At 40.9% G+C, this 23040-nt stretch overlaps 1 protein-coding gene across 1 annotated transcript in view; it reads right to left on the bottom strand.

Annotated features, from left to right (window-relative positions):
- Positions 1-680: 680 nt before the first annotated feature.
- The window catches only part of MTF1 (metal regulatory transcription factor 1), a 31448-nt gene continuing 9088 nt past the window's right edge, over positions 681-23040 (bottom strand). The window contains exons 3-11 of the mRNA XM_074934615.1: positions 17925-18163; positions 17323-17454; positions 16665-16738; positions 14181-14314; positions 12639-12716; positions 10524-10626; positions 9278-9822; positions 8139-8202; positions 681-6776 (exon numbers count right to left, since the gene is read on the bottom strand). Of these exons, the coding sequence (XP_074790716.1) occupies positions 6385-6776; positions 8139-8202; positions 9278-9822; positions 10524-10626; positions 12639-12716; positions 14181-14314; positions 16665-16738; positions 17323-17454; positions 17925-18163 (1761 nt within the window). The 3' untranslated portion in view covers positions 681-6384. The remainder of the gene's footprint in view (positions 6777-8138; positions 8203-9277; positions 9823-10523; positions 10627-12638; positions 12717-14180; positions 14315-16664; positions 16739-17322; positions 17455-17924; positions 18164-23040) is intronic.

The raw sequence follows: 23040 nt of genomic DNA, 5'->3' as shown, positions 1-23040 counted from the left end.
GTATTTGCCAGTCCATTCTCCTTACCTCCTCTTGCTCTACTTATATTGCCACTTATGCTCCTTATCACAGACTACTACTTAGAAATACTTAGGTAAGCACCTTTTAACCAGGAATACTAAAATGAGAGAGCCCTACAGAACAATTCTATTTTACCTTCCTCGTTCCTCAATTCCTGGAAGGTGGGGGTGTGCACTGCTGAACAACCACTGCATTTCAGGGGTGAATGAAGTGATCCCTGTATGCTGAGTCTGGGGGGTACTCTGGGGTCTTTGGATGAATGCTGTCCCTCATGATTATTTGTGTGTGGGGGGGAGGGGAAGTAGTATACAGCATAAGTAATTACAACAGCTGGTCTTAGTCCTTTGCATGCATCTTAAACTATTCCACCCTTCCACATGCCTGAAAGTACCTTTATGGACATGAAGGTTGTGGATCCAAAAACTTTAATATGGGGCTGGGGGGGGAAGAAATCCAATTGCATAGGAAAACTATTCTCTCTCAAAGTCTCAGTGCCCTATTCTGATGGAAAGGAGAGCAGAGTGCTCAGACTCACATTCCAGAGAAACTGATCAAGCCCTTGAGGAATGACTCCAGGACCACATTATTTAAATAAGCATTTAATTAGGATTCCATTAGTATTAATATTGCTTTCAATTCCAAAAAAATGTTAATTTCCATGTCTTAGCAGATATTTCAAAGTACAATATTAACTTTATACAAAATGAGCAATTAAGCAAACACCATTATTTCACATTTTACATTCTTCAAAAATACAAATTCATATTTACTCTTTTTTGGGTTTTGGAGATGCTCTTCCTTTGGAAGTACTGTACCTGTAACTAACATCTTCATGTTGCTGAATGCAAGTACATTTGTTCCCATGTTTCGCAGTTAAATAAATTCCTTTAACACCATACACACACATTTGAGAAATTGATGTGTTTGTTTTTTAAAATCATCTCCAAGACCATTGCCCAGCTCCCAGTACGTGTAAAACACAAGCAATAAAAACATCCTAAACTCTTCCTAGATTTGCTGGTCTGAAGATTATGCAGAGATCAATGCTGAAGCAAATGCTCAATAACTAACCGGCAGCTACCTGCCCTCCTAACTGATGCTAGTCTGTGCAAATAAAACAAAACGTCAACTATTATTTTCTCTCCAAAATAAGGGTCAAATGAGTAGCTTCGGTTTATAAGCAGGTGGAAGGACACAAAGCTACAGAGCAAGGAAAACCTTTCAATGCCAGCTACCGTAGCTACGATACTGCAAAAACATACCCTTGATTTTGCTGAAAAAGGATCATATGAAAAAAATTTCTTGTAAGAAAAAGTAGAAACAGCATTTAGTTGAGAAAGAGTACACTGCATAATGAACCAAATTTTGGCCAGCTTGCACACCACCAAAAGCATGGTGTGGGATTTTTAAACTAGTTCCAAGAACATACACATTTAGACTATGTATGCTACTATATAAATATCCAGTTTAGTTTGCATTTCTCAGTGCAGACACACAATCCAACTTCTAGAACGTATGATTTATATCAAGACAAAATGAAAAAAGTTAAAAGTTCAGCCCTGTCCATGAGTATTGACTACAGTAACATTTATAAAAACTTGACGTTGTTTCCAAAATATATTGAGGAAAACTACTAATTAAAACCAACGCAATCAGAAATGTGTCGTGTTAAAGAGATGTTTATTTTTGCCTCACAGCCTAATTGACTCTAATTATTAACTGTTTTGGCCAGCTCGCTCGTATTGGTAATACTCTGCACTTTGCTCTTTTCATTCGTACATCTCAAAGCATTTACAAAGGTGAATGAGCATCACTCTCCCCATTTTATGGATGAGGGAACTGAGGCATAGAGAGGTTAAGTGACTTGCCTGTGGTCATACAGCCAGTCAGTGGCAGAGTCAGGACTAGGTTACTTGACTCTCAACCCACTGCCCTATACAATGGACTGTGCTGCCTCCCATTTCAGTTGCCACATGCATAATATTGTCCATAAGAGACTAGTTTTTCATCTCTTATGAGCTCTGAGGCCAATTTTACCTTAAACTAACAGTGCCCCCCTCCCTCAAGAAGTTCCAGACCCTCAGGCTAGCCATGAGTTCATTTGCCAATGCTTACTTCTAACTGGTACAGGAAGAGTATTGTAAACAGGTTAACAACGTTGCTGCGGTTCAAAAGCAGTATTTGATGATTCTGCTGGAGAGTTATTCTCAGCGAAGTAAGGCAGATAACATGACATCGAAAATGATTGTGAAGACAAACTCTAAAAGGTGCAACATGCCTGTCTAGGAACAGTTTGTCACGTCTGTTCATGTTCATTCTGAAATGAGATTGAGGGGGGACATACAGATGAACACAACAAATAAAAACAGCCTATTACTTCTAACACAAGTGATAAGCAGCTTATCAGAAAGCTTGAGAGGGCAGGGCCTGCTAAAGCACTGTGCTCCCAGTCGAAGTTTTGCATAGATTGGACATTCGCTAAGGATACATAATTTTGTTTGTGTATAGACAGGGTAGGGTGACAGGTCACTGAGCTACTTACTACACAAATTCAGTTAGGCAGACATAGACCGACCACAGGGGACAATGATCTTTAGCGACAAGTATTGCACCAAGATAAGTGCTCATCTTTGCACACCCCTGTTAACTTTTAATCAGAGCAAAAATAAACTTTCTGAAAGTATATACAAAAGAAATTGCAGCAATTGGGTTAAAGATAAAATAACCTAAAGTGCATTTTAGATACTGGTATGAGGTTCTGCAAACTCGTCTTTCTGGACACAGTCAGCATTACAGAAGTCCCCAATTCATACATTGTTCTATGTAATTCAGTACCAGCCCTGAACAAATGCTGACTTTCTGTTCCTAGGAGCCTCTACCATCTACAAGCATGAAGAGTGAGTTCTCCTACCTCCAGCTGCATGTTCAGTTAGATCACTGGGGTTACTTACTTGCCTTCCAGAGCTACCAATGTTGGTATTTAGACCAGTTCTGTACTTAGCTTGTGTGTCCTTCTAGAAGCTGTAGGAACCAAGTAAACCTCCATGAGCCATCAAACAGCAAATGCTTAAACACAGAGCTATGCGGAGCAGTGCAGTTCTGCTGTGAAGACTGATATGGAAAAGAATTCACAAATTGTATACACTGTACAGGACGTTCACAACCATCTCAAAGGCCTGAGAGCGCATACTCCTCTCTGGGAGTCTGATGTCAAGCCTGGCATTTGCAGGTCTCAAAAGGTAGACACTTTCCCTTCCTTTTGTCACAGTGCTGTGAATTTACTGAGCCAGGGAAAAGTCTCCAGCTGCCCTAGGGTCAGGGGCTCTGACAGCTCAGCTGCAACGGCAAAGACGGCACTTCCCTGCCAGGCACTCGCAGGCTCCTCCACCAGTGTGCAGGGGATCCCTGCAGCGGGGCACAGCTTTTGACCGTGCAGCCTCTCAGGCAGTACAGGAGCCAGCGGGGCGCGGGAGGGTGCTGGGAGTGCTTAGACACATGCAGCATAATTTAACATTCAGACACATAGAGCACAAGTGAAAAAAGTAAAGAACATTAACAAAGCAACTGCCTAAGGGACGCGTGTCTTTGTGCTGGGACAGGCAAGGTGCTGATGAAACCCAGCTACTCTGCCGTCCTTGGGAGCCCTTCTTAGCCTCACCTAAACTGAGAATATTATAGACCCACTCCCGAATCACACCAGGTCAGGTGCACATATTCACACAAGGGAGTAACTGCACACCCAGTGTCCCTGAAGGAAAGGTTACCAAGTCCATCAGCTGACCAATGTTTCAGATTTAGGGCCAAATCCTGGTCCTTCTGAACTCAATGGCAAAAATTCCATGACCCCAGCAGGACCTGGGATTTTATACTTTTACTTTCTCTCTCACACACTCACATTCTCTCTCAAATGCTCTTTAAAAAGCCAAATACCTAAGCAGAGCTAGAGACAAAGCTGCAAGTCCCTCACTGCTGCCAGATTGCTGCCCTGACCCCACACCTCCCACTTCCATGCAACTTCAAATCAGAATTTGAAACGGGACAATTGTCAGAAGTTCTTGCAAAGACATTCTCAGCTAAACAGACTCAAGCCTATTTCATGTGTGTTCAACAGCCATCCTCACTGCTGCCAGCCTGCCTGTGTCCCGAGCGAAGGCTGTGAGATGCCAGCCCAGGTCAATCCCCTTGCAGTGCTGCCCAGCAGGGTGGGGTGGTGTCCCAGAGAGAAGAAAACACGGGAATGCTTTGCTAGTTCATATCTTACAGATGAAAATCTCAGTGCTACAGCAACAGTAGGAGGAACCCCTACGCACCCCGACCCTGTGGTATGTCCCAGCACCACTGCACTAGGAGCCAGCACTTGCTGGAAAGAAAAAGCAGCCAGGGAATTTCCAGTCCTATTGCCGTCCCATGAGCCCTTGTCATTAGGGTACCCAGGACACAGAGTGTACTGTGCTTGTACTGTCACCGCTCTTCACAGTTACAAGTCACCTATTTCACTGCCCCTACGCCTTCACCCTCACCCCATCCTCCCACGCTGTACAAGTGGGGGAGATCTCCAGACTGGCTGAACGCCTGCTCCCTTACATTGATTCTGTCTGCACCTAGGCAGTGAGTTTGCAACTGGACAGAACAAGAGATGAAGCCATTGTCCCAGCCTAAGAATACGTCAGATGTTGGTAAGGCTACACAGCTCTCCGGAGGGTTTTAGAAGCCGACGCACCTCAATGTAGTACATTAAGAAGGAAGGTTTGGCTGCTCTATCAGGATCCTCCCCCAAAACAGGTGCTGAGTGCAGCTTCAATAAGATGTGAGTAAACAGGAAGAAAACCTAAGGGAGAGAAGGGAAAGGCCTCCACCTTCCAGGAGTTTGCATCCTTAAATCTAGTGAACACAGTTGCTCAGCATTATTTGGCTTATGGTCATATCACTACACCTAACACCGTAAACTGAATAAAGACTATTTAATATTCTTTCCTTCAACACAAAAAGACTCACAGCCAAAGCCAGACAGATGGATAAAATACTATAAAATTACATCTTTTAAAATAATGCAGCATAAATAAACCATTTAAAATGAGACTGCATTTATTGCAACATTACAGGCTTTTTGGTGGAAGGGGAGTTTGTGGTTGTTTTTTTTACCCTGAGTCAGTTAGAATAGAGAGTTTCAGCTTGATATGAAAAACTACTAAGTTGTGTAATGCATTTTAGTCAGGAAATAGCCCCATGCACAGAGAGCTGACACTACAGCAGGTTGGAGGCAGATTCAGGCAGGGATTATAGAGTTTAACAGAAAAGAGGAAGCATTTCTGGACTGTTACAGGACATGCTCACTGAATTCTAGTTTACTATATGCTGACAAGGCATCATTGTCAACGAAAGAAGAGAGTTACCTGCAAAGGTGTTGTGCTCCTGATGAATGAGGGGTGGACTTTTAAAGCCTGACTCATGTTTCTACAGAAAGTCGGATGTTGTTCTTTTGGCCACTCTGATCAACAGGCACCAATATCACCAGATGTGACACCCACCACATTCTGCAAGAGGCGGCAACCAGAGCAGGTTCTACATAGGCAGAGGCTCTGACCACATTTCTAAATTAGGAAGCAATGTGCCTGAATTGTACTCTCTGCCCTGATTTAAATCAAATGAATAAACACAGCAGGAGCACAAGTACCTCATGCTCGTCTTTAGGAACTCCCCAAAGGTTTCAGTTGGCTTTGCTACTAGTGTGAGCCTAATACAAACAGCCAACTCCTCCCACCGACTAGGTGATGGGACACGTATCCCATGAACAACAAAAGCATCTTAAAGTACCACTCCAGAAAAGCTCCAGACCAGACAACTCCTACTACAATAATACCATCTTCTGCTACAGAAGCGTCATTCTCTGGGTCCCTGCTATAGTGCATGGTCAGTATCAGACACAGAGGGAGACAAAAGGAGATTACAGACCCAAGAGGTTGTAACAAAAGACCCACTCGCTGCCAGTGCCGAAACCCCCAAACATAAAAGTGACGTGCAACAGGAGACTGCCTGAAACTAAAACCCCCTTTTTCTTTTAATAATCGTTATGCAGACGAGTAACCTTAACTTCCATGTTCACATATGACAGCAAGCAAAAGTGACAGACAGTGCAGCCAAAACAGTTCATATATAACTTAGCTTTTTTTTTTTAAATCTTTTTTTTCTTTAAAGATTCAACTCCCGAAGATGGATGTTCCTGGGACACAACTAAAATGACATCCGAGAAGCAGAAGTAGGCCACAAAACTTCAAAAAAAGAAAAAACTCTTGAGCCTTCACTGTCTGCTTCTAAGGAGGAGGATTTTAGCCTCCAGGTGCAAGGAAGGAGAATCTGGAGCATCTTTACTTGGAGAAGCTGCTATTCAAACCAATTTCTTCCTCCCCCTGTAGTAGTGCTTCAATTGGAATCAGATTGGATGGGGTTTCAGGGCTTTGGAGGGACAGGAAGTCTGACACGTCTATGGCACTTAATGTTTCAGTCTGCGAGTCTGAAGGGTTAGCCATCTGACCGGTGGGCTCACAGGAAGAGGAGCAGGAGGAGGAGGAAGGAAAAGTCTCAGGCTGCAGCTGAAGAGTTGGCTGCTCCAAAGTTTTCGGGTCAGGCGAGGAACATCCCTTTTTACTAGCTGCTTTCTCCTTGGCAGAGTCTCGGCAGGCACAATGACACTGGCAGGCCTCCTCTTGCTTTATAATGATAACAGGAAGGCTGAGACCAATCTGCTGAACAGAGTTTCCTGAAGGTGAAATGGAAAGATACAAATAGGCGCAGAAGTGAGAGAATTGCATAATCTCAGTGCAGTGAGACGCACGTAATCTTTTAGGGTTAATTCAGATGTAAACTCCTCATAGCAGGAAACTCCCATTTTTGTTTGTCTCAAGTAACATGCACGCCTATGGCATCATATAAACAACAACTATGAGATCAAGGGAAAGGGAAACAGCATTTCAAATAACCCTAACTAAAAGCTAGGGGAACCGTGGAAGCCCAAGTCATCATTAACCTGACTATGAGCTAAAGCGCATAACTATAAATCTGCTCAGCCGTGTAAGAGGCAACGAAGGTAACAGGTAGTCAGAGCTGTGTCAAGATGCATTAGACCAGCACTGATCTCTTTGCAGCTAGTTACTACTAAGTAGAGGAGCAACATTCAGCCTGCCTAGGTTTCAGTCATTAACTCCTCTTCTTATAGTACAGGACTTGACCTGTAGTCACAGGATGAAGTGGTGTTTAAAAATTAAAGCCCTTTTCTGTTTAAATGCCTCTGTCCCTTTAAAGCAGAGACAATCCCAAGGGATTGTACTGTGGCCTCCCATCAGCCTCCCTTTCTCAACACCTCAAAGTCAGCTATCTTCCTGTTCATTCTCTTTGCTCTGCTTTCCTGTCTAGTGACTGCAGGGAGGGTTCTTTCACTTGTGCTCCTCTGTTTATTTAACGCTGTCTCCTTTCCTTTTTTAAAATCTCATCTTCAAACCTGCCTGTTCTCTTTAGCCTACGACTGATTTTGTGAAGCATCTGATATTGCGTATGAAAGATGCTAGATAAAAACGAAATATATGTGACTATATATTTTATTAGATGCAACTCCGAGAGGTGGTCAGCCAGCAAACTGTTGGTGCTGGATGGATTAAACAATGTAAATGATCAGCTGCTCCCTCTCCCCTCATATAAGGATTTAAGGTTGGAAGCGCTCTAAATCTCAGTGAATGCATTAATTATCTAACTTAAAGGAGCTACTTTGACTTTTTCCATCTCATACACACATACCATTAGAATACCACATTATTTTTAATAAAAGAGATAACTAATCAAGACGATATATTTAGCAAACTTCTCCCCAGTAATCTTCAGTATTATCTTTGTTTCCTTCTTAATGTTATAATGCAAATACCCTCAATAAGGTCAAACATGAGTCTTCAGTGAACTAGGCTTAAACCAGTACCCTTTAAGAGTGTAAAAAGCTGAAAGTTTTCTTGGACTTTTTAACTAGCAATTAAAAACACCCCAACAAGTACTATTCGAGGAGATGTCACCTATTACCAAGGGAATATCACTGGGACTATAAACGGGTAAGAAGTTGCATTTCAAATGCACATACCTGTGTTGCCAGCCACTGGTAATGTGGTGGTAAAAAAGACTTTCTCCACCTTTGGAACTTGTGGCTTTAAAAAAAATAAAAACACATTTGATGCAGTTAAAATCAGATCTCCAACTAAGCAAAAGCAAACTCCAAACAGCTGTGAGCAAGAGAAACTTGTATCCCAGAGCAATGACTGGAAAACTGGATTTCAAATTACGTAGTTTGGTTTGATACGGTGACTTCCATGTTCTGGATATCACAAAACTGGGACAATCACCTAGGTAGTCCTGAGATACTGAACTGAGGTGCTGTGAATTTGCCAATACACATTGTTCACACTTCCAACAAAATTAATTAATACTTAACCAATATTCCATTTTATCCAGAGCGTTCATATCAATGGCTCTTTATTCGTTGGCATTCACAACAGAGGAAGCTTTTTCAGATGGCATTGGCACACTACTTAAAACGAATAACACAAACTATTCTTCAGGTCTCAAACCCACAGATTCACTTAGCATCAGACACATCCTTGTTTTGCAGAAGATTTTTCATTATTCTTATATACAAGGCTCCTCCAATTTATGAGGCAATAGGATTAAGCTACGGAAATGTATAAACTATGAAATGCCTCAATGCTGAAAACACTATAGAGTTTTTATGCTTCTATTTTGTCACAAAGATGGATATAGTGAGCTGTAGCTCACGAAAGCTTATGCTCAAATAAATTTGTTAGTCTCTAAGGTGCCACAAGTACTCCTTTTCTTTTTAATTAAATACAAGTTACTCTCGGGCCTCACACTGCAATGCCACAGGTAAAGCAAGTCCACATCCTCTGTGAGGCCTATACAAGGAAGTTTGCCAAACAAGAAGAAGAAAACAACCCACTAAATCTTCCTCACCTCTGGATTTTCCAGACATTTTCTCCTTCATGACTACCTTTTAAGTTCTTCAGGGCAGGGATTGTCAATCTGTACAGAGCCATTCACATCACCACTACCCAAAACTGAAGCAGACACACCTGGGATGGGATTGAATCCTGTACCTCTCCAATATACTAAAATTAGACATTTTTCTATTAAAAAACAGCCCCTGCACTATGTGAGGAACATGAATGTTTTGAACAGTGTTTCAGCAATGTTACGGTAAATACTAACCATTTGTTCTTGATTTGGGGGAGATCCATTGGCACCATTTAAAATCCATTGTAAGTTCTGTTCTCCCATGACTATGCTGGACTGCAGAATAGCAGTACTTTGAGACGGAGTAATTGTTATAGTTGGATTACTTGTCAGAACAGAGTTCCCACCAATAGGCACAGACTGAACCACACCTGGCAGAGGCTCAGTGGCACTCGATGCTGCTGGAGCAGTGGCTCCGGCAACCACTGAAAGTCCTTGTACAATGGGCTGTGGTGGTGTCCGAGTGTGCGGTAGAAAGTCTTGGTGACTGGCTGCAAACTGTGTGCTGTGAGGAACAGGCACTTCTGGGGACTGTAAAATAGTTGCAGGATTTCCAAACGCAGCTTGCTGTGAACTGGTTCCTATGGAGGTGGGTGCGGAGGTTTGTAGTGCTGGGTGAGAAGGCTCGGAGATGCCAAGCTGCAGTACAAGTGGGAGAGATAAAGATGCTGAATCTCCTACAGAAGGCTGAACAGTAGTTACTGAGTCTGCATCACCGTTAAAACTTTCAATCAAGGCAGCTGCCAAAGGAAACAAAGTAAAAAAGAAATATGAATACACCAAGTCTCACACGGTCCAGAAAAACTGCTATTCACTGAACCTTGGGAAATGAAGCCTAACTTGCCCTCTAGCTAATAGAATGCTAGCAGCAGTGCTTTTCATAGTCAAAGCCCTGTACAAAACTCATTAACGCAAGCCAATTAAATAGGGACATTTTAGGGACCCAGGACAGGGACCTTTCTATATCTAAATTTAGGAAGCCAACAACACTGTACTCTACTCACAGGCCTGTTAGAGCCACTAGCTCTCAGGAGTTGTAAGTATTTCTATTATAAACCCCCTTCTACAGATGGTTTCATTCATTCAGCCATAAATACCTGCTCCAACAGGAAACCTAGTACAGAGGAGTTTATAAGGAAGATAAGCCCAGCAGCACCATTTTCAGTGCCATAGGATGACACACAAAGCTGCTGCAAACATGATCTCAGTTCTAGTGACGCTGTCCCAACACTCCACAGACTATGAATACTATTTACTTTCGAAAACAAAATAAACTGGCAATGCTCCCCACCAGCCCTTTTAAGGAACACCTGTCTGGTTTCTACTAAGGCTTTATATTATCCACTAGGCAATAATTCTCAGTCTGAGATGCATAAATGGAATTAGCTGTTTGCACGGATAGGCGGTAAGGTCTCTCAAAGAGCACAGATACAAAGTGTACCTGTCTGTTGAGAATCTTTCTGATTTGCTGTATGATCTGGGCTCTGGAACATAGATTCAAAAATGCTTGCTGGTGAGATTGTGCTAAGATCTCGTCCATGTGTCTGGGGAGAAGAAAAAGGAGAGAGAAGTGTTAGATAACAACAGCTCCACAGTCTTAAACTATTTGCATAAATGCCAGTCATCTAGCATATGTATGTTGCAATCGTTTGCTCAGTTATTTTAATGGGCCACCCTCAGAAAGGGCAGGGTACTTTGTACTTTATGCAACTAGCACACAGCATGAAAGATGCCTGTTAGCTACCACTAGCCATGACGCAAATTCACCAATAAAATGAACAACCCTTTATAGAGAACATAAGCACAACCCTGAACTTGACAAAACCCTTAAAAGGACACTTAACTATTCTTCTGTAGCTGTATTTCATTTTAACCCCTTGTTGTTTGTAATACTTGGGTAGAATCTGAAACATTAGAATTGTTTATATCAGTTTTACCCCTATCATTAGGGAAACTTTTTCTTATGCACAAGCCAACATGGCTCTGCTTAGTTTACCTCCTAGTCTGTGCACCGGTGTTAACCGTAATGTCAGAACTGTTCTCGGAACAGGATTTGTTATATGGCTCCATGAGCTAGCTCCACTAAAAGATACCAGCCCCTCAACCATGTCTAATTTTTCTGTATGCAAGATTTAGTTATGGCCACATTCCCCACTAGATAAGAAGAGTTTTACCATAAGGTTAGATTTTAAAGGAACACTGCTAGTTCTGGAGAAAAATCCTTCCTTTTCACCCTGCTGAATTAGAAAGTCTGTTTTCAGGTTACAGGGACATTTGCAATGAACAGCCAAAAGTCTGTGCTTGAGATGGCAGCAACGTGGAATTACTTCCTGCACAGACTCCTACAAGTCTCTTCCCAGATGAACTTGCAAAAGGATGCAATCTCTTCCAGCAACACCTGGAGGCAACCTAATTAAGTGATTGTGTCACAGCCAGTTATAGCCTTAGTATATGATTCCACCAATAGATGCAAAATGCAAGTTACAGAAGTGGCTGGGGAGGGAAAAGCCAAATGGTAGAGACTACGGCAGTACAAGCAAATGGTGCTAATTCTGACTCCAACATAAGGCTCTTTTAACTAGTTGCAAGTGCCAAAAGGACAAGCTTGATTTAATGTTTTCTTCTATTTATTTCTGCCTGGAGTCTTTGCAATGGGTTCTTCCCTAGACATAGATACCCCCAAACCAGAGCAAAGAGCGCACAATGTGTAGATATATAAACAGGTTACCCATTTCACAAACTATCCAGCTACCATTAACCAAACAGCTCAGAGCTGGTCAGAGTTAGATCTCTGGCTCTCAAGTGACTTAAAATGAAATTTTTTCTATACTGTTGTATCCAGCCTAATTTACTTCTGCCCACATAAAATGTTACTAATTCACTGAAACACTAGGATTGCTTTGCTTTTAAAGGAATTGTCCCCGCTTCAGAGAAACAATATTGTGAAGAAAAAGTTAAAATCATATGTAGTATTACAACTAGCTGCACCTGCCTCAGTCGTCAGAATCAAATGCATCGTATGTGCCAAATTCACCCAATAGGATTACAGCAATATTTCATAATGACAGAAGGAAAGGAATCATAAGGTCTGTGTAGGAAGCGTATGCATGTGTCAGCACATGACGTAATGCCTTCTGCCAAAAAAATCCACTGAACAGCTCTGGCATCGATCCTAGAGCAAGTCGTTTCAATGCTCCTCTCACTAGAGAGGCCACACCCAGACAAGAGGAACAAAATGGGGACCAAAAGCAGATAATGCCAAAGGACAGAGCAAGTGAAACAAAACCAACCAGTTTTTAATACTTACACCCTGTGTTCCTCTGGATGGGGCAAACACTATGAAGAATTTGAATGTCTCTCTTGCATTTTTTATTAATTTATTAACATTTTTACTACTCTACAGTAAAACACTGCCCATCCAACGATCTGGGCATTCTTGGCCATCTTTTAAAAACACACTAATTGACAAACAGTCCTGTCAGTTACCCTAAGATCAAATCAACTAACTCCATAATAAAGACAAAATCTCAAATTATGGGAGAGCATGGTTACTTACTGTATTAGAGTTTTCCCGCAGGTCCGAATCTGTGGAAATGAGGCTTAAGTCGCTCAGACAAAGTGAGTGGTTTGTATCCTGAAAAGGAATACAACTGCAGTTATGTATTTAAATCAGTGTCAGCAATATTGGACATTCCACAGTATTTTAGATCTCTTTCTTTAGAGGTAAAGGCATCTACACAGCTTGTCAGGCTATTTTGTTCAGGGTGGATAAAATCAGTGATTTAAAAAAAAAAATTGGATTTTAAATTTTTTTATTTAAATTAAATATTTACAAAAATAAATCTATTTAAAATTAAATTTGAAATTGACAATTTATCTCAAAGCCAAAAATTATAATCTATTTAAATTAAATACAATAAATAATATTTAGTACATATTTGCTGCCAAGTTTTAAAGAAAGTCCAAGCCACTGAACTAGTGGAAGTCACTGGCTAAGCACCTGGAACCAGAGTTCGCTGAAGTGCGAGACCAGCTTTTGACAGCAGTAGCCTCTTCTGCTGGTACAGAGAGAATATTTTCTTCACCTCAGTGTATTCAACTATATCAGTTCAATGACTAGTTCATTCAAAGTTAAGAAAGCAATTAGGAGTTGAAAAAGCAGGAAAGTTTGTTTTCCTCTTCCAATCTATGAATAAAAACTAGTTGAAAGACAATGAGGTCTACTCATTCTAAAATCTTCAAGGACATGGTGAACAGAAACAATCAGTTTTATTCACTAACTACAGATATTTCCTTTGTTTAATAAATCAGTTCATTTTAAATGCAAATATATTTGGTAAATTTTTTGATACACTTTGTTTATGTTTCCAGTGCATTTAAGGTAGTTTTATTAAATAAAAAAATTAAAATGCTGCTTTTGTGCATTTTTAATTGAATTTGAATGTCTATCCAATTAAAGCTTGACAAAAATCACAAGTAAAAATTAATCTAATAAGAAATGCATAATCCACCATTTCCTAAATTAAAAAATAAAAAATTAAGAATTTGAATAAATGTAAGTTAAGGTATATATAATTACATAAACAAATGTGTACACATATACTGTATCCTAGTTCGCAAAAAGCAGCCCAAATTTAGTGTAAAGGCTATATTTAGTTGCAAATCAATATGTTTTAATGGTTACCAACCAGTGAAAATTAACCTTTATTTAGGAAAATAATTAAAAAGTATAAATGCAGAAACACAATTTAAAAAAATGATTTAAATCAAGGTTTCCTGCTTGCTGATTTTAATCATAACTAAAAATCAGCGATTTAAACAGCTCTGATTTAAATCAATCCACCCTGATTTTGTTCCTTGATAAGGCACGATCCTCTTGAAGTTTAAGGCTGGGAATTTCAGAAGTACCTGAGGGAGTTAAGCACCAAAATCCCACCGATTTCCAATCGGAGCGGTGTACCAAATACCCTTAAGTTTCTTTGAAAATTGCAACACAATGTTGCATACGCTTTATTGCCTCAGGAACTTCTCCCCAAAATATGGTTTTGTTTCAATCTATCACAAAAGCTCTAAAAAGAAAAAAGAGAAAGCTACTGACCTCAGATACATTGTTATTGGGAAGTGCATTATATAAGTGTCCTTTCTCATGACCTTTCATGTGGCTCTTGAGACTATACTGAGTACTAAAAGTCTTCTCACAGCCATTACTGGGACAGAAGAAGGGTCTCTCCCCTACAAGAAGCACAAAACAAACACCAGACTGATTTGTACAAAAGTTTAGACATCTCTTTACAAGACAGAAGTCACCAAAGCCATTTTGCTTAAGTCAGAATCATCCTCCAAGATATGGCACTACTTAAAATATGGGAAACTAAACCAGTAAGCTGGCAAGACTATTTCAAGCACTCTAACTGCTTCAGCTCTTCTCCCACTAGTCTGTAGGTCTCACTTCAACCACTGTTGTATTAATTTAGATGGAATATATAGACCAAAAGTGTTAACATAACCCAGTCACTGTCCAACACTGTTTTAAACAAGGTTTCGTATAGAGAGACCTCCACCTGCTCAGTCCCATGGCAAACACACTATTAACAATCCTTTATAACCTTTTATTAAAGATACAGAAAATAATGGAAAACAGTTAAAGCATCTGAAACATAAAGTAAGGCCTTCATTTTAACAACGTCCCTTGTTCCCTTTCCCTTTAGCAGGAGAGAGTTTCTAGAAGGAAAAACCCCCTTGCTTGACAGTCTCTTAGATGGCATCAAAGATGATAACTACTGTCCTTTTGGGAAAAAGAGAAGAAGTCAGTTGATATGGGATGGAACTGTTGTTATTGCTGTTGCTGTTAAAGTCCAGTTCCGTTTCCTAGAAGACAAAACAAGATAAACACACAGAAAAGGGGAAAGAAAAGAACAGCAAAGACACAAAACGCAGCTTTTGTCTTTGATGTTGACTTTTGCTTGCAATTTCATTGCTGAAAAACAGAGACAGCACACGATCTTACCAGCCATTCCAAGACCTGGCAAATTGGTATCAGCATTAGGCTGTTTAGCATATTGCATTTAGCTGCCTTTTTCTGATCACAGGTTCACAGAAGTGTTGCAGAATATACAGCATTGGGTGGCTAAGCCAGACTTTTATTAAACAGAAGACAAAAGGAGAGACATAGGAAAGAAAAGAAATAAGGTGGGGGAAGGAACAGGCAGAGGAGTCTCACATCCCAGGTGATGTTTGGGATTTAGCCAGAGATGCTGGAGATGTCATCTGGGTACCCCCCAATCAGGCCCAGTCTGGTCAGGACATCTCTCAGGTTTAGGATGAAGATGGTCCAGGACTCCAGCAGACAACAGGGGTCACAGGCATTACAGTGACGCTCACTCCAGTAGCCAAGTTTTCATCTCAAGGTCTCTTTCTTTAAGGACTCAAAAAGGGAGTGATGTGTGGAATAAAGCATCCCCTTGTTATTTTGTCCACCAATTAGACCTACTAGCCAAAATATGGTTCCACACTCTTCTTGTTTACCATGCATCATTTTAACACAGTCCTTGAATTATATTAGGCCTTTTTGTTTGGACTAACTCAGTCTGTCTCCCTTTCCTACCTTTTCCCATCAATGTTTGTTGTTATAGGTTATTGTGACGATATTATGAACTTACACACATTTTTTAGAGTTGAGCTCAAAATTAGGATATATCTGTAGGCCCAATTATCACAACCCCCCTTAACTTGATAAGGAAAGAAGGACATCGCCTCCCATAAAGACATACTCAAGTTTGAATGTCTTGTACAGGGTTGCTACAGCAACTCTCAGAGAGAATCTCTGTAACATACCCACATTACAATTGTCCCAGGTGAATTCCACCATATAAAGCACCCCACGCTAAATGTTATGCTGAAAAGAGTAAACAGTGAATGTAGGACCTGTGGGAACATGTCTGAACAGCCTACTAAACAGCTTTAGTGTCGCTTCCTGGATGCAGCATAACAGCCTTAGAAACAGAAGTTTCCAAATTTGTCAAGTGAGTTAAGTGAATATTTAAGTTTTACACCTCATTACTGCTGCATTTGTGAGGTGTGCTGGTGAAATTCAATAGCTGCCAAATTTAAATTGAAGGGATATTTTTCCATTGTTTACTACCCCGAGATTGCCTTTCTTGTTTCCTAATTAAAATATTAACTGAATTATTAATTGCTCACCACTTTTGGTGCAGTACTGGTTTATTTCCTACGGTTTCTGGAGAAGGTTGAGACAACAGGAACAGGAAAGATGTCTTTTGTAGTGGCTTCACTGGTTGGCTGAGTTGAGTTAATTTGTTCCCATCTGAATGTTTGTTTTTATTAATTGCTACTGAATGTATTATGATGTTGAAAGATTAAATGTCAGGGTGCCTTGACATCTTTATTACTATTCCTTACATCGGAATAAATAAAACAAATAAACAACTGAAACCTGACCAACAGATCATTAAATGCCCCTGCTGTGCTTCTCTGTAGACTACAGGTATAAGCATTATTAGGCTTATGAAAGTCTGTATAAACAAAAGAGGCTCAGCTACAGAAGAAATCCCTCCAGACTTACCAGTATGTGTCCTAACATGTGTTTTAAGGTGGTGGCTTGCAGCAAAAGCCTTTCCACAGCCGTCATGATCACACCTGAGTGAAGCACCAAACAGAGAAAAGTTAGCATCAGACATTTCGAATACATCAGGTACAATGCGAAGTCATGCTTCCCATTGGGTGCTTGACTGATCTGCAGGACGCTCCAGATTTAAACTCTGCTAATAGTTGCTATCTGGAGGTATCTGGCTACACATGCTGCACAGATCACAATGTGACAGCAAAATATAAAAGAGTGAACAAAGCCATTTATTGCAATCACCATTTTTTATGGATTATACTTTCCACCATACCAGGGAAAAAACAGCAGATTTTGCAGATGTGCTGCTCCTCACAGCAGCTTGGCCAGCCTGATCTATTTGGCAACAGAGTAATTTGGTGCCACTAACTGCAATGCTGTCCTCTTCTCGCCAACTGAAGAAGTGGCAGTTCAGATATGCTCATGCATCTAGCCTCCCTCGCTGGACTAAAAGTGAAAATATTTCATGCAGTTTGTCTCTAGATTCTTACAACGAGCCTCTTCTTTGTAGTGACTCCACTGCTTCACACAGACCGTCAGTTACCAAACTCACCGGCCATTCTCCCCACAGAAGAGGGGAAACTGCCTTCTAGCGACTTACCTAAATGGCTTCTCTCCTGTGTGTGTTCGAATGTGCTTCCTCAGATCGCTGAGCGTTGTGAAGTATTTACTGCAGCCTTCGCTTTCACAGTTAAATGTTTTTCCTGTGTGAAGCCTCTGATGTGCTTTCAACCTGCAAAGCATTCCAAAGAAATCCCTCTGATCACATGCAGCACAGCAAGGCTAATGAGTCATATAACAAGGACCACAAGACAGGTTCAAAGGCTTAACAAATTCTGTTTGGTCATTAAATTTATCAATATCAGTGTTTATGAAGGACTGCAGTACACAAATCAAAAATGTCTGAAAGCTCTAGGTGTTTGAACAATGCCAAGCACAAAGGGGACCACACAGCTACTTCTACTGCAACACACATAATTAATGATAATGTCACAAATGCTGCTCTCCCAGTTCTTGGTATTGATGGAAGACGATCTTCAGGCTGATTTGAGATTCTATAGCAGGAGTGGGTCTGGAGCTGGGAGAAGGATCCACTCCCAATAATTCCAGCCAGGGTGCTCAAACAAGAACTGAATTTGATATGAAAAATAGTGGTAACCATCTGCCATGCAAGACAACAGAGCTGCATGGAAGGGCTCTTACCTGTACAGTGTATTGAATGCCTTTTCGCAGCCCTGCACATCACACTCAAACGGCTTTTCCTTAGTGTGCACTCGGACATGGATTTTGAGACTATAGGAGGTAAGGAAGGCCTTGCCACAACCTTGTTGATTGCAGACAAATGTGTATTCCCCACGATGTGTCTTCTGATGAGTGCGCAAATTCCCAGCAGTGCTGTAGGTGCGAGGGCAGCCCTCAAAGGTGCACTGGTATCTCTTAACCTATGAGGAAAATGCTGCAGAGTTTAAGCCTACAAAATGTACAATTCAGCTGAACCAAGTTTCTAGAACTTCTGGGATCTAATCCACAGCATGGGCTCTGAGTGGGTTAGTTGCTTGGTATGGATAGCTAAGCTTTTGCTCTAATTAAAGACAATAAGCTGAATTCTGATCCCAGAATGATACCAATGTATTTTTTTTTTTAAATTAACAGATGAAGTATCAAATTACTTTGTCCTCCTATTGTGTTATGGCAAATTGACAGAAACAGAGGTTTACAGAGTTTAACTAGCACAGGAACATGAGTCTATGGGATAATAAATCAAAGTGAAGGTCTAAATCCCCATATGCATTCCAAATTAATAAACTTAGCCTTTAGCAATTGGCATTTGACTGTGCTGGTATGTTTAGGGGAAGAGGCAGACAGATACATACTTTTCTAACATGATCCAGCGAAGTGCTGAATCCCCTTAACTTCACACTGTGGAGGTGTATGGAAGTATCATTGCTCAGCATTTCTCAGGACTATGAGTCTAATGAAATATTGCTCTATGCTCGCTCTCATTTTTAATATAAAAAAGAAAGCGTGTCTGAACTTAAATTCAAAATCTTCTAAAATGTTCAGCTATTGACCAAGACAATTGTCCAGTTTCAAACGCACATTAACAGGTCCACATAGAACAGCCATGCAATCCGTAGAAATTCTAAATTCACACCAACATCCCCAAATAAGGAGTACAAAGCCAGGCCCTAGAGGGATAATTCTGCACTGTGCTGCTCCAATACACTGATAGTGAATAGATCTCTTACAAGTTATTGTGGATTATAGATTGCTTTGTTCCATCTAGTCTGTATTTTCTTACATATCAAATATAATTTATAGCAGAAACATAGTAAAATTGTGTGTGTGTGTGTGTGTGTGTCTGTGTGTGTGTGTGTGTAATGTGATGAGACTGCCCAAAGACCCCACACTAACTGGGAATATCAGCTCAACAAAGCAAAGGTTTGCGGAGATATAACTGGAAAGAAGCTCATGCCAATACAAAAGATTTTAATTCTTACCGCGCAGATTGTTTTGTGAACCAAAATGAGATTATAAACATGGAGCTTTAAGGCGATACACAAGTAACCCAGAATTCCCAACCAGCTGCTTGGATCACCTGACTCATGTCAGACTAGATTTGATAGAAATTCTGCCAAGCTTCTGCACCAAACAGGGAGAGGGTGCATTAGAGGCTTACATAGTATGGAAGTCAGAATGTTTCATTGAATTGGACTCTCTCTCCACATGGAAAAAATCATCAGTTTGCTCTGCTAGACTGGATTTCTCTTCAATGGTAATTATTAGACTGACAGCTTTAATTTGACTGCAATGGTTGAGAACTCCCACCAGTCACAAAACGATTCTAGAGCCCCAGTGCACTGAGTGGGTGACTGGCAAGTGGAAATGCAGTATTCCAACAGAGGCTTAGAAACATTTACAAAGACAGAGCAAAGCCACAATACAGAAGGAAGAACTTGCTGCTTTTTCTCTGAAGACTAGTTTAATCACTGGATATGGGACGATAACTAGGGAAGGACACAAGCCAGCAACCGTCTTATATTTCCCAAAGTGCTACTTTTCCTAAAGCACCCGGCACTGTTGCTATGAGAAGAGGCTTTGGGGTAATTTCCAAATACAAGGTACTGAACTGTGCAATGAAGTTGGGAAGACTAGACGAACCAGTACAGCCACACCACTTATAGCTTCCTGTCCACACTGGGGAGAAACCAACACAGATTTCACCAGTTCAGTTGGATTCATGTGGATTTCAGGTACATGAATCAGCACATGTGGAACACTTAGGATGGCTGCTATGGGTGGACACAAGGACTGTATGTGCATTACAAACTCATGGTCTCCTAACAAATTTTTGCAAGCCTTTTCTCTTAAAGCAGACAGCAGGGCCTGAGACCACACTAGCTGCTACCTTTCCCTAAAATCCCGGGAACGACAAGAGAAAGAAACTTTAATCCTCTCAGTGATTCAGCACTCCTCCCTACACCCTTTTTCTTTAATAGAGTAGATAGATGCAAGAATATTTGAGAATCCGCATTCTTCACTGTCACTGGGGGTTAAGAAGGAAGGAGAAGGGAGCAGGGACAGATTTCCGGGTATGTTATCAGGCTGTACATATATTTTGGTGCCACTTAAAGTGATGCAAGAAGACAAACACTGGAAGTTAGGAGAATATGACAAACAGCACAATATCAGCACCAAGAATACTTCATCAATAGCACATCTGGTCAAGAACCTACTGAAAGCCCCTTGCAGTCCTGCCAGGAATGGAAGCAACTGGCTAATGCTTTGCATTGGATTTGGTATAAATTGAACTAGCAGTGAGTCTTCAGTACACTAGGCTGTATTTGGAGAGGAGCTTGACATTCTCATGTAATAATGTTTATGGTACCTCCCTGTACCCTTTTAAAAGCATCACTCTGATGTGTTAAAAACCTTTATCATCAGAAAAGGAAGTAGATTTGAAGCAGATTCATACACATGCAGAATGTAGTGCATACACTCCCCCCTGTACCTTTCAGAAGGTCTATATACAATACTAGGAACAATTATAGAGACAAAATTAAAATCAGTCTCTGCTTAAAAAAAGATTCTGTAAATGGTTCCCCCTATGCAAAGGCTGCAACAGAGGTAGGAAAGAGCTTGTTACATGCAGTGTGCGGATTTTCTGGAACTTATATTAGTTATTTTAAACAGAAGTTTGGGGTGGGATTTTCAAAAATATGCAGCACTGGCCTAACTCTTCTCCCACTGAATCAGTGAGAGTCTTATTACTGCATGCAATGGGAGCATTTAGGCCACTCCTGAGAAACTTTGAAAATCCCAGTTGGATTTTAGAAGCCGGATTTTCCTACAGACCCCAGCATTAGATTCAGAAACATTCAGGACATTTCTCCACTACAGCTTTTAAACACTTCTATTTTTTTGACAGTTTGAGAACTAAACATATCTTCCCCAAACTGTTCTTTCAACCAGATCTGGAGGGACCACTTTGGCAAAATACGTGTGCTGCATGGATGTATGGAAAGCAGGATGGAAAGGTGAGAGATTTTATGTAATAACATTTACTAATATTGTTAAAAAAAAGACAAGACTCTAGCCACTAAGGCTACCATATTCAAAAGTGACCACTGATTTTGCAAGCATCAGGTTTTGATTGTCCCACAAGAGATACACTAGGACGGATTTCTAAGAGATACAGAGTGCCCAGAATGCCTCTGGAGATCACTGGGAAATGTAGATGTTCAGCATCTCTAAAATGTCATGGGTGTCTCAAACTGGGAACCTAAAAACTGACATCCACCCATTAAAACTAGTGGCCACTTTTGAAAGTGTTCTTGGCTTCTCTCCTTTCAGGAGGCTCTGCCAGCTGGATAATTCAGCACCTGGAGACCTGCAGCACTGAGTCTCACAAACATGGCCACTCTGACCTTTGGTTTCTGTTAAGGGCACTTCGGCACAAGCTCAAGACCTGCCTGTTTGAAAGGTCACCTAGGAAAGTGAGAAACTTGGGTGATGACAGCTAAGCCAACATTCACTATGGATACAGGGCTTATTGAACCATAGGCACAAGCCAACTCAAAGTCTCCACTGGGACAGTGCAATCCCACACAAATCCCAACCTGAGACTGTGTACAGAGCATACATTTTGGCCCTATGCTAGTGCTACATGGGGCCAGCTCAGCAGTGAGGCCCCTTTCACTAGGAATGAAGAGGAGGATTTGAAGGGCAACATTAAAAAAAACCCACAAGACACATCCCTCCACTAAATTACATCCCCACCTTTGGATCTCCCAGGTGTCTGCCTTTTAGACAGTACATTCTTGGAGGGCAGTGAACATTTTTCCTTTGTATAGTGCACAGCACTTTGCCAGTACAAGGATTATTAAGTGCAATGCAAAAGCAAAAAGTCAGCTGACCTCTCTCCCCTGCCAGGTATTGGGTGACCTGCCTCCTGTGAATACAAGCTACAGGGGATAGGCTGGCACTACGGACACATGTAGGTGAAGGCAGAGGCCCAGGACCTTTTTATGCCTGTTTACAGCAAGCAACATGCAGAAGGCTTGATGGCAGTAAAGTGGGATCACAGTTTGCACTAAACCCCTTGGTGTTATAATAACTGTGTTTGGGATTAGGGACACATTTTGTTGTTTGGTATTTAATTCCTTTTCTCCTGTTTTTATTTCTATATATAAATTACATTTGTCACAATTCTCATTCAATCCAGAGTCTCTTGTTGATACAACAGTAGTATTTCACACTAGGAAGGAAAGAAAGAATTATACTTTTAATTTCACCTTCCTTTGATGAGATGATAGATCCTGGTCATTACAGAACCTTAAAGCAAATTACATATACAAAAGCTTCATGCACACCAACAAATAGAAATGTGCTATAATACAGCAGCTAGCTGCCAGCAGAAAGGAATCACTTAAGTAGGAAAGTAACTGAATTTTTTTGTTCTCCACTGTGACCAACATGGGGTTTAAATCCTGTCTCTTTGGTGCTAGGATGTGATTGTAATCATTTAAGCTACTTCGTGAAAAGGAGGTAAATTTTTCTAGCATTCTATTAAATTCCCACAGAGATCCATCTTCATGCTGGATTAATCAGGAGAACTTCAGTCTAAAAACAGGCCTTAATTTACATCTGTACCTAAAGACAAGATTTATTTTTGTGCCTTTATCACCATGTTCATTTCTAATTGTCTAGACCCCGCTGCCAGCTTGAGAACAAGTGTGACAGTGATTCTGAAGTGCTGCCATGGTCCAGAGAGGGAGCTAGGGAAGCTCAGTGAATCTCTCAACTAAAATGAAGGCTG

This window comes from Natator depressus, chromosome 19 (assembly GCF_965152275.1).
Source record: "Natator depressus isolate rNatDep1 chromosome 19, rNatDep2.hap1, whole genome shotgun sequence".
NCBI lineage: Eukaryota > Metazoa > Chordata > Testudines > Cheloniidae > Natator > Natator depressus.
Note: the sequence above shows the minus strand (reverse complement) of the source record. Positions and strands in the feature narration are given on the sequence as shown.